At 43.0% G+C, this 18,128-nt stretch overlaps 1 protein-coding gene and 1 long non-coding RNA gene across 3 annotated transcripts in view; one reads left to right on the top strand and one right to left on the bottom strand.

Moving 5' to 3' along the window:
- PGM5 (phosphoglucomutase 5) overlaps positions 1–18,128 on the top strand; it is a 209,583-nt gene that overhangs the window by 147,816 nt on the left and 43,639 nt on the right. For both annotated transcript variants that reach the window (XM_027616806.2, XM_027616805.2), the window contains exons 8-9: positions 5,357–5,492; positions 9,575–9,758. In XM_027616806.2, the coding sequence (XP_027472607.1) occupies positions 5,357–5,492; positions 9,575–9,758 (320 nt within the window). The remainder of the gene's footprint in view (positions 1–5,356; positions 5,493–9,574; positions 9,759–18,128) is intronic.
- LOC113935066 lies at positions 13,692–17,483 on the bottom strand. The gene is made up of 3 exons (XR_003523885.1): positions 17,378–17,483; positions 15,275–15,803; positions 13,692–14,080 (listed from the first exon to the last, which is right to left on the bottom strand). It is a non-coding gene; the product is annotated as an uncharacterized LOC113935066 (long non-coding RNA).

Raw genomic sequence — 18,128 nt, 5'->3', positions numbered from 1 at the left:
CATGAAAATTCATGGAGGAACCTTAAATGCATATTACTAAGTGAAAGAAGCCAGACTGCAAAGATTCCATACTGTGTGAGTCCAACTATATGGTGATCTGGAAAAGGCATAACTATGAAGATGGCAAAAATATTAGTAGTTTGCCATGTTTGTCCAAATCATTGACTGTACACAAGAGTGAACCCTAGCATAAACTATGGACTTTGGGTGATAATTATGTTTCAGTGTAGGTTCAACAGTTATAACGAATGTCCCACTCTGCTGGGGAATGTTGATAGTGGGGGAAGTTGTATTTGTGTGAGGACAGGGAGTATAGGGGACTCCCCGTACTTTTCATTCCATTTTTGCTGTGAAGCTAAAGGTAGGCTACACGATGAGCTTCCCTAGCCGCCCCCAAGGCCGATGTTGACAGCTCAGCTGCACACTTCCTTCCCCATCCTCAACTTCTGTGAGTTACTAAAACCTTACAGGACATTCCTGATTCTAATCTCAAGATTTGTGAGACCCATGGCGGGGGTTGGGGGAGCATATTCAGTCTCTGTGCTTTAAAAAGCTGTTACTCAGAGGAAGAAATGAGAAATGGGATGATTGATAGGTTCAAAGTTTATCACCTGTTCATAAGTGGTAGCGATCCCTGTAATATCCCTGGCTCTTTGGTAAATGGAAATGAATGGCTTCAAATGTGAATTTCTACCCACCACCGAAAATGTCTTATAATGAAAAAAAAAACACATGTTTCTTCTGGAAATAGGGCAGAAGAAGAAGAAAACACCTGTGATTCTACCGTTTCAGAGTTAACTATTGTTAGTGGTTAGGTGGTCCTCCTGTTGTTTACCTGTGCACACATATATAGACATATCTACATATCTTTTGCTATAAAAGTATACTGAATATACTTCCTTGGTAAACTGATTTGTTCCATTTATGAAAACATCTAAACAAGCTTTTGGATGGATTTTCCACAATTATCCTGATGTTTAACGATTAGCATCTATTTTTCCAATTTTCCTCTCTTCTCTTAGCTATTTTAGTAAATGTTGTTATGGCTAAAGGTTAAAAAAAAAAATAGAATAGCTGGGTCCAAAGCTGGGTGATACTTTAAGACTATTGATTATTTTTGCCAAATTATGCTATCAAACTGCACACATTTATACTAATACTTACTGGTACTGGTATTCTTCTTCCCCTAACTGACCTTTGCTAATTTGGTAGTCTCCAAATATTATCCCATTTTACAGATTTGACCACAGTGAGACTGAACATTTGTTCCAATGTTTTTAACTGTTAATATTTTTCTCTTGAAAAATTGCTCATTTGTGCCCTTCCGCACAGTTTTCTGTCGGGGTGTTTCTTTCTCATTGACTCAAAATATTTATAAATATGAAGTGCATTAGCCATGTAATATATAATGTGAACAGCTTTCCCCTCTGTTTTTACTGTTTATGGTGGGGTTTCAGAAAACCATTTTATACCTTTGTGTTTTCTGCATTTCTTGTTTAATATACCTATCACTGATATGGCATTATAGTTCATTTGCTTTAAAGAATTATTAAAAAGAAGGTTGTATCCCCCAAACCCTCTCCAAAGCATACCATGAGCATCCAGGGAAACGTGTGTAAATGCAGCATCATCAGTGTCTCTGTCCCCACCTCAGAAAGCTGTAAAGAGCGCAATTTTACTAGATCATTATGGGCCCTTATGAATTTTGGCAGATGTTTAACTTGTAGGCAAGTATATCCGAAGCCAACTCACAATCTACTGTGAAGTTGGTGACAAAGGGGCGAGATGTGTTTTTTTTAAGTCCTGCTAAAAGAACTATGTCTCTTCTACCACTAAATTATGACATCTTATTTCACAGAGTTAATAGCATCTAATGGTTCTGTCTCCAGGTAATATAATCCAGCTGGAAATGCAAAGGTATGCGAAGCCCATGTTTTAAAACAAAAGAGTATTTTTCTCTAGCCAGTAAATAAAAGTGATTTTTCAGCTATAAAAGGACATTATCCCATCGGGCAGGGTTTCCTAGACTTGTTTTTTTGGCATTTAGCCATGGAGCCAGCCCAGCATCTTCCAAACTTCTTCCATTTTTGTAGCAGTGTGAAGAGTTCTCTGGATAAGATGAGCGTCACCCCCTGGTGTGATGATTAATGCCTGGGGTCCATTCAACCTAGAGGCAGCGGCAACCAGATGTCTAAAAGTGTCATCAGCAGATCATCAGCATAGAGGAAGACCAAAAACTGATTGTTTTTGCTTTTAAATATCTTCACTGCTCTCTCAAGGTCGTATGTTTCCTTTTTGAGGAAAAGCTTGTAACATTTAACACCATAAATGTAACAAGAGCAAATGGCTCATAGCTTCATTGAGAAGTTGTCAAAAATGTTTAACTTAACTAAAGTATTATTCATCCCATTTCCAAGGTTTAAATAGCTTGGTGACATCGGGTCTCCCTTTTTGATTTTCTATGTATGTTTCGTAGCCCTGAAACTGAAGAGTGTTCTTGTCCATTCTCATTGCTCTATTGCAAGAAGCGATGGTCCAGCCCCTGGTCCCAGTCCCCATTCTTACGATAGGGTTATTGCTAGTGTCAGAGGATAACATTATATGAATAACTGAGAACAATCTGCCTTAAAGTGTGTCTTAAGGAATTAGCACCATGTTGGTGCATTGTGTGAATTACCAATGGTAAGATGAACAGCAACAACAGTCACTTGTGACATCCCAGTCAGTGCTCTAAATACCTAGGCATGTGTAATCACTTCACCCTGACAGTAACTCTGTGGGGTGTGAGTCATCATTGTCCCTATGCTGTAGATGAGAACAGCCAGTCACACAAAGAGCCAGCACTTGAACATGAGCAAACTGACTCAAGAGCCTGTCCTCTGGACTTGATTAAATTGGTAGGACAACTCCACAAGATTGGTGACAGTATCCTCATTTTACAGATGAGAAGTCGAGGCCCAGAAAGGTTAATAACTTTGCAACAACTTCTCACACACATGGGAATTAGCAAGAGTTTGGTTTCAAACCCTCATTCCAAAGCCTTCCCATGCTTTTCCCATTACACCATGTTCCTTACGCTGCTACATGTGCCTTGTATTCGGGGCTCTATTCATTTTGGAGAGAGCTTAGAGTTGGCCAATAGACAGGTGCTTGAGTGGGCCTCTGCACTTCCTTCTGGTTCTTTTTTGCTCAGAAACCTACCTGTTCAGCTGGCATTCATCATTCGTGTGAATGCCACGATATGAACTGCTTCTCCTTCTATGGAGTAGCTGTAGGATTAGGCTTCCCAGTTTCCCAGGTTATTCCTGCATCGGGGACCTTGTGGTTGCTGTCCCTTGGCTTGGAAAGCTTTGTCCCCACATCTCAGCGTGGCCGACTCCTTCTCATGTATCAGCTCAGATGTCATCATCTGAAGACCTGTATTCATTTCCTGAGGCTGCCATAACAAATTACCATAAACTGAGTGGCTTAAAACAACAGAAATTTATTCTCTCATAGCCCTGGAGGCCAGAAGTCCAAAATCAAGGTGTTGGCAGGGTCATCCTTCCTCTGAAGGCTCTAGGGGAGAACATTTCCTTGCCTCTTTCAACTTCAGGTGGCTCCGTATGTTCCCTCGCTGGAGGCAGCATAATTCCAATCTCTGTCTCTGTCTTTTTTTTTTTTTTATAAATTTTTTTATTATGTTATGTTAGTCACCATACAGCACATCATTAGTTTCTGATGTCGTGTTCCATGATTCATTGTTTGCGTATATCACCCAGTGCTCCATGCAATATGTACCCTCCTTAATACCCATCACCGGGCTCACCCATCCCCCCACCCCCCTCCCCCCAAAACCCTCAGTTTGATTCCCAGAGTCATAGTCTCTCATGGTTCGTCTCTCCCTCCGACTCCCCCCCTTCATGTTTCCCTTCCTTCTCCTAATGTCCTCCATGCTGTTCCTGATGTTCCACAGATAAGTGAAACCACATGGTAATTGTCTTTCTCTGTTTGACTTACTTCACTTAGCATCATCTCCTCCAGTCCCATCCATGTCGATGCACATGGTGAGTATTCATCCTTTCTGATGGCTGAGTAATATTCCATTGTACATATGGACCACATCTTCTTCAGCCATTCATCTGTCGAAGGGCATCTCGGCTCTTTCCGCAGTTTGGCTATTGTGGACATTGCTGCTATGAACATTGGGGTGCATGTGGCCCTTCTTTTCACTACATCTGTATCTTCGGGGTAAATACCCAGTAGTGCAACTGCTGGGTCATAGGGTAGCTATATTTTTAACTTTTTGAGGAACCTCGACACTGTTTTCCAAAGCGGCTGCACCAACTTGCATTCCCACCAACAGTGTAAGAGGGTTCCCCTTTCTCCACAACCTCTCCAACATTTGTTGTTTCTTGCCTTGTCAATTTTTGCCATTCTAACTGGTGTAAGGTGGTATCTCAGTGTGGTTTTGATTTGAATTCCCCTGATGGCTAATGATGTTGAACATTTTTTCATGTGTCTATTAGCCATATGTATGTCTTCTTTGGAGAAGTGTCTGTTCATGTCTTCTGCCCATTTTTTGACTTGATTATTTGTTTTTTGGGTGTTGAGTTTGAGAAGTTCCTTACATAACCTGCTCCTTTGTATTTCTCCTCTCTGTGTCTTCTCTTCTCCTTCGGAAAACACTTGTCTTTGGATTTAAGGTCCACCTAGATAACCCAGGATAATCTCATCTCAAGGTCCTTAATTCTATCTGCAAGACTGTTTCCCCAAATAGGGTCACATTCACAGGATCTGGGTGAGCATATCTTTTGGGAAAGCCACCACTAACCCTCCTGTAGATAAACTACACTACACTCTAGGTAATAGAGTTTTTGCTGCTGTCATACTCCGTGACTTTTTTGCATAGCCCTTGTCCTTATTTAATGCTTCTTGTTCTCTCATCTACTTTTCCGTTGCCTGTCTCTACCTACTTGAATTCAAGCTTTATGAATAAAGAGCTGTCTTGTTCCCTGCTGTATCCCTAGCACCTAGACCAGTGCTTGGTCTATTGTATGGATCACCAAGTTACTGAATGAATGAATGAATGAATGAATGATGGTGTTGGGCAAATGTGATGTCAACTTGGCTCTTTGGTACTTTCCAGAACTTCCAGGATTGTATTTTATTTTTTTTGATGGTATTTTATGTTATTTGAATTTCAGTTGGATATTTTTTGGAAATGCAAGTATATGATGGGACATGTATTTAATCACGATGGATAAATATATCCAACCATTTCAACATTCAGTTGCTAACTGGTCTTCATAGTTCATTTAGCTTTTACTTTTCCCCCAGGAACAATTCCTCAGCAGCATACTTCTTTCTTCCTTAGGCTCCGATCACCTCCGGGAAAAAGATGGCCTCTGGGCTGTCTTGGTCTGGCTTTCCATATTGGCTGCCCGGAAGCAGAGTGTGGAGGAAATCGTCCGAGATCACTGGGCCAAATTTGGCCGCCACTATTATTGCAGGTGAGAAGGGTAGGGACCCTGGGGAACTGCTCTTAAAGAAAAGCGGTGGGCTAGAACCTTAAGAAGGAGGCAGGTTTCAGGACGGTCTGAGGAACACAGGGGCTGGAGCCCCTGATAGGTGTTTGGGGGTCCTGTCAAGGACATCCAGACTGGAAGGCATAAATTTCCCCTCCCCTAGTGACATTCCTCTGTGATCTTTTCATCCATGCCTATGAGGTGGGCAGCCATTCCAAGGGGGACTCTGAACTGCCGAACCTTGAAAGTCCTTTGGTGCCCATGACAGTTTTATCGTCCAATCGGGGGCTCTCCTTGTTAGTTCTCCACCCATAATTATCAAGGGAGGGAGGCAGAGGCAAAGCTGTGACAGGTCGGACTGCTTTCGTAATCCTCTCCTTCCCTCTGTCTTACTTGCCCGCTAACGGTCCAACAATGTCTAAGGTACCCTCTGAAGGGGCCATAGGGTTCAGGAGCCCCACCTTTTGCTAAAGTGTTGTCCCTGTGAAAGGAGATACAGAAGAGGGAACTGTTACCCTGGGAGGGAGGGAGGGCAAAGGTCTGGCTAAGAGCTCAGGGTTGGGGGGGCGGGTCTATATTACTTTCCTGTTTTTGAAATAAGTGAGGGGGCAGAGTCTTCTGGCTGCCTGGTTGCCTGCTAGATATGTGTACCTAGGTATGATAGGTTTGTGTTCCTGGTACCAAGCCATGGTCTTGGGGGAGCAGTGATAGGCAAGGATGTTAACTGTGGAGAACCTGAGGATGGGGCAAGGGAATCCTTGGGTGTCCTCAGAGACTCTCTCTGTTTGGAAAACAGAAATTGTGGCTCCTTTGCTTTGTTTATGAATAGTTAACTACTTTGAGTGTTTAGTTATGTTTTAAGAGTTTAAGAACAGAAAGAAAGCCTTAGACTTCCCTTATAAGGTGATTGTTTCTTCTCTTAACAAGTCATTTACTTAGATAAATATCAGAGAATAAGAAAGCCCGTGATAGGATTCATTACTGTCAAAAAGATTGCAGTGCTCTGGGAAATGTTGACAGTGCCCTAATAGTCTTTTCTCCAGTTTAGTCAAGAAGGCAGAGGTTGTTAATTGCCTGAAAACCCCACCTCAAGTGATTTCCTTGTGTTTTTTTTTTTCTTTTTAAAAGATTTTATTTATTTATTTGACAGAGAGAGACAGCGAGAGAGGGAACATAAGCAGGGGGAGTGGGAGAGGGAGAAGCAAGCTCCCCACTGAGCAGGGAGCCTGATGCAGGGCTCGATCCTAGGACCCTGGGATCATGACCTGAGCTGAAGGCAGATGCTTAACAGACTGAGCCACCCAGGCGCCCCTCAAATGATTCCTTGTATCATAAAATATTCTCAAGGCAAGTGGGCATTTGTTTTACTTACTAGTATTTATTTTTTTTAAAGATTTTATTTATTTATTTGACAGAGAGAGAGAGCACAAGTAGGGGGAGCAGCAGAGGAAGAGGGAGAAGCAGGCTCCCGGCTCAGCAGGGAGCCCGATACGGGGCTGGATCCCAGGACCCTGGGATCATGACCTGAGCCGAAGGCAGACGCTTAACGACTGAGCCACCCAGGCGCCCCTCCTTACTAGTATTTCTAACTAGTGCCAAAATACCCTGATTCTTGTGGGCCTTTTTGGCATACCAGGGAAATAACTGGCACAACAAAACTTTTGTTCACGAAGCTGTTCCAAAAAAGTCCAACCTGATAAAATATGATTGCCAACCTCTGGCTTAGTGAGATCACTTTGAGTTAGGGATGTGTTCCTCATAATTTGTGCAGTGATTATCTAGCTTTCTGCCAGTGTTTTGAAGATGTGATGTTATGATAAGTGTATTTATAATATAGTTCATTTTTTTTGTGTGGCCAAGAGCTTACATGATAATTACTTTTTTCATAACAAATACCATATTAGAGAATATAATGCAATGGAGATGTAAATTCTTTAGAACATTGACTTATGTTTCAGATTTCTGTCCAAAGAGATCCCAGAGATAAAGAAAAAGGGACGAGGGTATAAGTAGAATGAAGGGTAAACACTTTTTTTTTTTTCCAGCCTCCAGCAGATGTAGGTTGAGAGATCCTTGTGGAATAAAATGACTTCTAGGCTGTTCTTTTTGGTGGGGAGGAGATAATCACACAGTTTTTTTGTTTTTTTTTTTGTTTGTTTTTTTTTTTAATTATTTCTGAGCCTGAAGTTGTGTCTGGGAACCCAGATGATTTTCCTTGTGTGAGTGGACCCTAGAAGGTACTCTCCATTGCAAGATTTCCTCCCTTGAAAGTGTGTTGTGGTGGTCAGAGGGGGTAGTTTGTGGTAGCGAAGGGGGGGCCGTTGCAGAGTCTGCTTGTGTATGAAGATGAGCATTTGGGCAGGCTGGTCTGACCACCTCAGCCATAGACCGAATGTGAACTGTCCCCTTAGTGGATTTTCTCAACCTCTGAATCTCTTTCAGTGCCCCTCTGTCCCCTAATAAACCCTCTATCCCATCCTCCTGCCCCTCTCTGCTTGGTTGGGTCTTGATCTTCCCCCAGAATACTATCTTTAAAGAGAATTTAGGCTCAGAACACACGCACTGCTGAGAATGTTCTGAGAGAGTTCCCAGTTGTTTTGTTTCTGAAGCTGGGGAGGGCACATCCATGTAGGAGGGAGAGATTACAAGACAGAGATACAGGGACAAGGGGACCCACTGCTAGAAATGGCATCGTTCCATGTTTTCCATTTTGGCTAATACCCTGATGTTTACTCAAAGTCTTAAAAGATCTTGGGTGAAGAAAAAGTAACAGTGATTCAAGTCTTCCTTCTTTCAGCTGGCTGGGAGCTCACATCTGGTCCCCGTGTCACACAGAGCACAGTGTGAGATCCCACCGGAGCCATTTGGGCACAGCTGCCCCTCGAGGGCTTCCTTCTTAAACAGACCCCCCTGGGTGTGCCATTCAGTTTTGGTCAAGACTACCTGACACTGGGAAAGACTCTACAGTTTCCTTATGGTAGTGACTAAGAATAAACTCAATTAATAGTTTTAAGCAATGGTGTCTGGCATTGGGCCGACTACTTGATATGCATTATGGTATTTAAACCCTGCCACAACAAATGAGATGGGTGTTATTTTTAGTCTTTTTTTTCCTAATCACCTCCCAGCCCCATTGTTACATTTGATGTTCTTGGCTAGGAGGACTTTTTTTTAATGGAACAATTGTGGTATTTCTTCCAAGTTTCCAAGAGAGTTTTATGGTACGTTGAGGTCCCTTCCTCCTTCTCTCTTCACCTCCCTTGATTCCTCTCTCTCCTTCCTTCCTCCCTCCCTTCCCTTCCTCCCATCTTTCATCCCACTGCTTGGTAAACACTTACTAGAAGCAGCAGAGAACAAAACAGATAAGGTCTCTGCCCTCCTGGAGCTTGTGGTTCGTGTGGGCAAAAGCAGATAAGAAATAAGGAAACAAATACACCAAGTCGATGCAGATCGGGATGACGACTACAAGAAAATATCAACAGTGATGTGAGAGAGGGAGAGATAGAGGGAAGTATCTTGAATGGATGGTCGGAGAAGGTCACTTTCTGGAGGTGACACTAAGTTGGAAAAGTGACGGAGGAGAATGTGTCAGGTATTCGAATGGTCGGGGGAAGAATATATCAGGTTGAGGGAACAGACGGCAATGGCAAAGGCCCAAAGGCAGGACAGGGCAAAGTGTCTCTGGGGACTGGAAAGGAAGCCCCTGTGGCTGGAGCATAGGGAACAAGGGCGAGAGTGGGACAAAGTCAAGGGGGTAGATGGGGCCGGATCCCACAGAGCCTTATGGCCTGTGGCTAGAGTCTTGTTCTCAACGTGATGGGCACTTGGGGAGGGATTTAAAAGAAAGGACATGACTTGATGTGATTTTTACAACATCACTTGGGCTCCTGTATAGGGCCTGGGTTATATGGGCCAGGTAGAAGAGCGTGGGGACCAGTTGGGGTGCTTTTCTGTGCCATTCTTCCAGGAAAACAAAACCAGTGATGAGGTGACCTTGAGACGTCCACCCCATTGCTGGCTCTCTGATTAGGTTTGTCTTCACCCTGTGTCCTGCCTTCCCTCGCCAGGTTTGACTATGAGGGGCTAGAGCCCAAGACAACATATTACATCATGAGGGACCTGGAGGCCCTGGTCACGGACAAGTCCTTCATCGGCCAGCAGTTCGCCGTGGGAAACCATGTCTACAGTGTGGCAAAAACAGACTGCTTTGAATATGTGGATCCCGTGGATGGCACGGTGACCAAGAAACAGGTACTTGCTAGGAAATCACCAGAAAGGGCAAAGCCAGGGGCCAAAGTGTCCGACGGCTGGAGAGTTCTGTAGGGCTGCTCTACGCTGAGCGCTTCATTAGACATACGAGAGCCTGCAGCCAGGAGAGAAGAAAGCCCTTGGTGAAGGTTACTTACCTAGTTAATTCACGGCAGAGGATGCATTTGAACATAGCGCCCTGTCTGTCCAGTATTCTTTCTGCTTGTAACTGACAGGCTAATAACGGCACATAGATAGACACCCAATATTTCCTTCTGAAATGTCTGCAGCCTGAGGGCTCATTGCGGATTCAGAAAAGGTTTCCAGGGCAAGATATTGCTTTTCCTTGGCACCCCTGTCAAGTGCAGGTGTGTTTCCCCTTTTATGATCGTATGTCATTGAGAATGATAGGAGCGTACCCAGATGGGTTTGTAGGGGAAGAAACAGTGGGAAAACTTGTCCCACCAAACCCAAAAGGAAGATTTATGGTGGAGAATGATTACAAAATGTCAGTGACAAAATCAACAACTTCTGTCATGGTCTCATCTGTGCGAATTGTGTAAGAAAAGTCGAAAGCTATTACAAATATTTTTTCTTCTCAATTTTGTGTGTTTATTGGCTGTGGCAAAAACTAACCACTCTAGGAGCACATTTCAACATTTACAGTTCAAATAAGACACTGAGTAATGTTAAGAAAAGTTCTATTCTAAAATCCCCAGATTCTCATCTTCTGGTACACTCTTCAAGAACAGACAACAAAATACATCAGAAGCTGTAGGATTCGGGGGACTAGATGTAATGGTAGTTACTGATCTTTTTATTTTGACTAATATTTCACACATAGTCTTTCTTTGGGGTCCCCGACTTGTAGATGTTCTAAAGCCTGGAGCCCTCCTATTACTTCCTTGGTATTCTCCCTCTGGTCTGCTGAGTTTCATGGTGGTCTTTCATCTCAGTCAGAATGTCATTAGTCTTTCATTCTAGAAGGCCTTCCATGGATGGACAAATTGATGACTGCTTTACTTCGGGAAGGTGTAGGGTAGTGGAGATAAGAGTGGTTAAGAAGTGTGAAGAGCCAGGGGGCGTCTGGGTGGCTCAGTTGGTTAAGCATCTGCCTTTGGCTCAGGTCATGGTCCCAGGGTCCTGGGATTGAGCCCCGCATCGGGCTCCTTGCTCAGCAGGGAGTCTGCTTCTCCCTGTGCCTGCCGTCCCCCCTGCTTGTGCTCTCTCTCTCTCTCTCTCTCTCAAATAATAAATAAATAATGTTTTTTTAAAAAGTTAGAAAAAAAAGAAGTTTGAAGATTCAGAAGCACATCCTCTCCCTGCCCCACTTACCAGTTATTTGACTTCAGGAAAGATGCCTCATTTCCTTGAGCCACAGTTCCTTCCTCATTTGTAGCATGTCTATCTCACAGAGCTGTTTTAGAAAGGCAATGAAATAAAAGACACAATAGCTCCCAGCGATCCTTCATACACGGAGTACACACTACGTTTTTTGTAGTTGTGTTTTGTTTCTCACGAGGATGCTTTTTTGTAGATGAGATTGAATCCTTTCCAAAATAACACTAGTGAATTTCGGAGATGTGAAGTCAGGAGCTCAGCACGTGGCATCTCAGAGCCTCTATGCCTCAGATGAATCTTTTTCAACTCTGTACCATATTCCTACTTCCATTTTGTAAAGGAACATCAGAACAAACATTTCGTAAATCCAAGGCTCATAAAATCTGTGCTTTCTAAATTATTCTTGGGAGGTTTTTTCCCCTGGTGAGGAAGGCTTGAAAACCATTCCTTGAGAAGATTATCTAGTCAGTGCTGGGTTCTGGACTCTATCTGCTCCTGAGAAGCTTGTCTGTTGAGCTAATTTGTTTTGTTGTTAAATCCACTCATACTCTACCTTGTTTCTTCCCCAATGCACTCACCATTCATATCCTTTTTTCTTGGCTCTTTTAACAGTTCACATCAGGCTAACTCCACAGCTAGAGCTCAAGTTCAGACATCTATTTATTCCATGTCCCCTCCCCTGCAACCCTCAATATTGGTTTCCATTTTTACCCTGGAACTTACTATTTTTTCTTTCCATACTCTTTCATATTAGCTCAAATGTGGCCATAAATAGTAAATGCTATCAGGAGCTGCTCTCGGAGTTTCTTTAGCAACAAAGGAAGATTGTTGTTCATTTTCCCAGATTCTAAGACCCAAGTGACAGTTTATTAGCTGGTGGTCCTGAGCCACCCTGGAGCTTCCCCGCTGCTCTGGGTTTGGCTCACTGAGGGTTTGGGGAGGCAGTTAACACTCAACAGCATCCTCATCGTCAGTGAGTCATGTATGGTTCTTGCAGTTGGTCCTGTTGGCACAGAGGGAGAGTTCCTGCATTGTGGGGCTGTTGATAAACTTCTACCACCGAAGCCCACATCTCAGCGCCCCCTGAGAAGTCAGAAATCATCAGTACTTGGTTCCAGGGATGGTTGAGTCTGGGCACACTTCATGTGACATTGTTGTAAAGCAAGCACCATCTATCTACTCCTAAAAGACATATTTGAATTTAAATGAACATGTATTATTTTTAAATAGCCATAAAGCACTTCGGCGCATTCATTCAATAGATATTTCAGGAGAGCCTACTAAATGCACAGTAATTGGTTTTTGTCATGGGGCATTGTGGGATTTTTTGTTTGTTTGTTTTAGAGAGGGAGAAGGGGGCCCGAGGGGCAGAGGGGGAGAGAGAATCTTAAGCCCAGCATTGAGCCCAACGTGGGGCTCAATCTCATGACCCTGAAATCATGACCTGAGCTGAAATCATGAGTTGGACATCTGACTGAGCCACCCAGGCGCCCCTGGAGCAGTTTTTTTTTAAATATAAATGTATAACAGCTTTATTGAGATATCATTCTCACACCATCCAGTTTACCCATGTCAGGTGTACAATTCAGTGGTTTGTAGTATATTTATACAGTTGTACCATCATTACCACAGTCAGTTGAAGAACATTTTTGTCACCCCCAAAAGCAACTTGTACTTGTGAGCTATAATCTCCATTTCCAACCCTGGCAATCCCTGACCTACCTTCTGTCTCTCTGGATTTGCCTATTCTGGATATTTCACATAAATGGAACCACACACTATGTTGTCTTTTGTGACTGGCTTCTTTCACTAAGCAGAGTGTTTCTAGGGTTCACATATCCGTATTTCATTCTTTCTTATTGGCAAATAATGTCCCATTGTGTGGATAGACCACACTTTGTTTGCCCATTCTTCAGCTGATGGACATTTTTTTTTAAGATGTATTTATTTATCTTAGAGAAAGAGAGTCCACGAGTGGGGGGTAGAGAGAGAGGGAGAGGGAGAGAAGCAGGCTCCCCACTGAGCATGGAACCCTACACGGGGCTCCATTCCAGGACCCTGAGATCATGACCTGAGCCGAAGCCAAGAGTTGGCCGCTTAACCGACTGAGCCACCCAGGTGCCCCGAGCTGTTTCCACTCTTTGACTATTATGAATAGTGCTGCTGTGACTATTCACATAAAGCTTTTGTGCAAACATAGAGTTTCTGTTATTGTGGCTGTGTAGCTAGGAGTGGAATTGCTAGGTCAAATGGTGACTCTAGGTCTAACCTTCCAAGAAACAGCCGTATGGTCTTCAAAAGCAATTGTACTGCTTTCCATCCCCCCCAGCAGTAAATGAGGGTTCCAGTTTCTGCACGCTTTTGCCAACCTTTGTTATTATCTGTCTTTTTGGTTAGAGAATACTGCAATTTAAAATAATATACTAAATTATGTATTATTTTAAAATTAAGTTGGAAGAGACTTGACCTATAAGGACAAACAAAGTATGCCTTGCCTAGCAAAACCCAAAGGAAACATTATAATGCAGCATCTCTGTTTGCTGTGGGAAGCAGATTGCTGTGGCTTCTCCAGTGTTGTATTATGTCGGAGTCAAGCAGACATAGATTTGAAGGCTGGCTTTGTCACTGCCTTGATCAGTGACTTTGGGCATATTACTTAATTCCTCTTTTCTCAACTTGTTGGGGCGGGCAGGTGGCATTTTGGTAATAATTATCATATAGGGTTATAGAGAAGGTGGGTTATAGAGAAAGTCCTCTAAAGCCCCAGGCACAGTGGCTGGTATCCATTTGATGTTCAAGAAATATCAGTTGCTTCCGCCTTGCCAGAGTCCTCAACTTGACTGTGTCTCAGTTTGAGGAAAGGGTGTGAGTGGCGTTCAAGTGTACAGCCTTGAGATCAGCAAGTCTTGGGTTTGAATCAGCTCTGCCATCTCCTTGCTGGGTGATCTTAGGAAGTTACTCAACGTCCCTGTGCCTTTCCTTATCTGTGAAAATAGAAATAATCTTTGTGGCTACTGCATATAGCCCTTGGGAGAATCTGATAATACATATGAAGTCCTGATACATAATAACCACTAATAAATGGTTGACTAAAAGAAGTTATGTTAAAAGAGCATCGTTGGGAAAGAAGGATTTTGATATTTAATGAGCCACATATGATGAGAAAAGCAGGGAAAACAACACTGAACAGAATACAACTTTGCAGGGTGTCATGTGAAGACATGGGGAGGCCTCCTCAGTTTCTGAGTCATCTATGAATTGATTCAAAGTCACATTTCTCTGCCTTCCCTAAGTCTGCTCCCCCCTCATCTCCTCCATCCCACTTGGTCCAGAAAGAAAAAGGTTTTTTAAGGCAGCTCAGTCTCCTTTTTGTCCTTGATTTGGGGTTAGAGTCAGGGAAGGGACTGTGGGGATAAAAGTGGTTTCACATATATCTCTAGAAATAAAGAAATGCTCCTCCATCCAAAATGAAATTAAAATCCTGTTCTAGTGGTAAGTCCTGCCCCCTATCTACTTCACTGCTGTGGAAATGTTCAGCAAAGTCTGTTCTGCCTGTGAGACCCTGTGGGGGTCATTTAAGGAGCAAGAAGGAAACCCCTGAAGGATTAAACCCCTGACTTGAATTCCCAGGGACCCCACTGGCTTCCCGTGGCCTCTCCAGGTCTCATGGAATTTACCATGGCTGCCTCCAAGTGGCTGATGTTTCTATGATGTTGAGTGCCAAGAGGAAAGCTGATGTGTGTCCTCCATTAAGCGGGACTCACGAGGAACTCTGATTTAGAAATAGCAATTTAATGAGGTGGTTCAACATCTGCAGTTCATCCTTTCTTGTCCCGTAAGGGTATGTCACTGTTTATTTTCAGGTAAAATCTAGTCACATGAATGAATGATGATGGCTTCTTCAAATAGGAGTGGGAAAAATAAACCAGTAGCTCCTACGAGAGCAGGGAGCAGTTTGACCCAGTTGCCAACAAATTCAAGAGATTCCCACCTTATGCCTCGTAAAGAGATGGGAAAGATGAGGGACAGGTGGGTAGCTCCTTAAGGCTTGGCAGGTGGCCCACTCTTTCCTCAAGGATGAGTTCCTTGTACAAACATCAAGATTTCCCATAGTGCCAGGCACTCTCTCTCTTCCTTAACCATCAACAACCCGAGGAATATCATCAGCACCAGATTACCTCTTATCATTATCCTCCCCATCTCCTCCTTGTAGCTGAAATCTCCCGGAGTCCCCACTCAGTGCTTCATGGTTATGAGACTCTTCCAGCTCTTGACAGAAGGAATCCTCCAATCCTGGTGGTGTGAAAAATGGACAATATGACAGATGGTGCCAGCATCAAGTGATGGCATATGGCTACTAGGGTGGGCATCGATCCGGAACCATGACCTGTATTTTGAGAATTACCTTTGAAGAGAGAAACCCTGATACCAGGAGCAAAATTTAAGGAACTGAGTCTCTCCTCATGACTTGTCCCATGCCTGTATTGCTGCTTAACAAGATAAAAAATCATGAACTTCCACCAGTGCTGAAGTCATTTGCTGGTAACAGTTCAGCTGATATTAAAAAACCTGATGTAAATAAAAGCATACCAGTTACCTGATGTGGAAAACCAAATCCAATTGGATTATGTCAGGCTAACTCTCAGCTTATTAATACCTCTTCAAATTATGCAGCCTGTGTGGAAACATTTTGATGTTGTCCTCAACCTGGAAAAAAGAACCATTTGAAATTAGTTCAGAGAAAAAGCACGCTTTGAAGACTGATTGCAAAGTCAATTCGCTTTTAGAGTTGTTATTTTAATATGCAAGAAGGTGTCTGCATTTTTTAAGTTCAATATTTAGAAACAATGAAGCAAGTAAATTGGCAATCTTGAAATCACATTTTAGCCTGGCCTTTGGTGCTTTAATATATACCGCAGTGCTACTACCCTTGGTACGCAGAGAGAGAGAAATTTATCATGACCTCGTTTCTGGGGGCATCATATGAAGACAACTGATTGGTGTTAGCTGGAGAATCTAGGGGCCAAGGACTGAGTTCTCTATTTAGAGTTAGCTGGTCAACCTTCAGCTTTCTTCACATTCTAACCAATGAACCAAGGGAGAGACTGTTGTGAACACCTTATCTCTGTACTATGCCACTTGCTGGAGTGTGGCTTGTGCATCTCAAAGTGGAATTAAAAAAATCATCTCAGTCATGCTGATTATCCCACCTATGGAGTTTAGTTGACTCTGAAAGTTAGTACCTACAAATAGTCCTCCTCTGTTGAGCGACAGAAATGTTTAGGTAGTGAGGTGTTGTCATTACATGTATACTGTGATAAAATCTGGGTGAAGAAATCCTTTCTCTGTTGCAAGTTGTGATGTTGAAAAAAAAATCCTTGTAATAAATATATATTCCTTCAGTATTGTATTTAGTACAATACAGTGAATATAGTGGAAGTGTGATTCATTCATGCCTTCATCCGTTCACTGAATATTAACCAAACGCCTACTATACGCCAGTCAGCTTGCTGGGCACTGAGGATACACCGGCATACAGAACAGTCTCGCAGGGAAGACAAACTGACGTTAAACTTGTAATCACTATAGGGTTTATTGAACAGTATTACAGAGAAAGAACTTATCTGGGAGGGCATAGCGGGGGAAGCTCGCCTCAAGTAGGGCTCCGAGGAGGTGATAATTAAGCTGTGCCCTGAAGAATGAGTGGGAACTGGCCCAGGGTAAACCATCTTGTCAGACTAAAGGCTTTCTTCAATCTAATGTAGCTAAACCATTGTTTGGCTTTCCAGATAAAGAACTGGGATTTCCTATAGGCAATAGTGTTCTCATTGGGATGTTACAATACTTAGAATTCTCTACTTCGGTGTTCATTCTACAACATTGCAGTTGTGCTAAATAAATACAGCCGGGCCTTTTGGTAGGACACCTTGAAAACCATGTATTAGGGGCACCTGGGCGGCTCAGTCAGTTAAGCATCCGACTCTTAATTTCGGTTCAGGTCACGATCTCAGGGTCCTGGGATCGAGCCCCGCGTCAGGCTCTGCACTCAGTGGGGAGTCTGTGTGGATTCTCTTTCTCTCTTAAATAAATAAATACATCTTTTAAAAAAAGAAAACCGTGTATTAAAATTTTTTTTTTTAACAATAGCTACTTTTCCTGTGATTTTTGTCTATTTGTCTTCCAGAGACCAAACACATATTCATTGCTTCTTAAGGACATATTGGCTGATTAGGAAATAAGGAGAGGGAGACAGTGTTTCTGATTAGTTAGGAAGTTCTTACTCCTTTGCTTCTGGTTCATTGGAGTTTTGTTATGATGAAGCACCTTCCCCTGCCATAAGTTGATTGCTTTGGGACTATCTTCCAAAATGCTGGTAGTTGAATCCCGCTAAGATGTGTGATAAGAATCTGAGCATTCTGGAATAAATGACATCATAGTTACTTCCTACCAAACTACTAATTCTGTGCGTAGTCAGGAGGTGACCGTCACCAGGAAACATAAATATTAAAGGAAAAATCCATGGACTATCACAGGAACTGAGAGAGGAAGCTACCCCTTTTGTCTGGGTGAAGTATGTCTGATTCCAAAATATCCCAGAACTGGGCCTGGTGTTGAGTGAACAGGGATCAGCAGCCATTTTGGCCAAAGACAAAGGGAAATGGAACCTGTGTGACCTAGCTCCATTGTTCCAAATTTGATAGTTGGAATCTGGTTAATTTTTAAGTCTTCTCTCTCCACGCAGTACTCACATCACCTAATGTGGTTTTTGCTGGGCGGGTGTTTTAAAAGAGCACTTAGGAAGTCATTGGGCCTTGATTTCCCCCAAATAATTATTTGCAATTATTGGTCTCCAAGAGAGCTGGGTTGGTGGTGAACAAGACTAGATGAGAATTTGCTCCCAGCAAGGAGGGCACTTGGGAATGGCTGTGCAGTCAGTGCGCTGCACAAAGGCTCCTGGCCTCATGGGGGAGGAGCAGCTGAAGTCCAGGCCAGCCCAGAGGAAAGATACTTTTCTCTAATTTGTTTTCCTGT

Source organism: Zalophus californianus, chromosome 13 (genome assembly GCF_009762305.2).
Source record: "Zalophus californianus isolate mZalCal1 chromosome 13, mZalCal1.pri.v2, whole genome shotgun sequence".
NCBI classification, from domain to species: domain Eukaryota; kingdom Metazoa; phylum Chordata; class Mammalia; order Carnivora; family Otariidae; genus Zalophus; species Zalophus californianus.
This window is presented reverse-complemented; position numbering and strand designations above follow the sequence as displayed.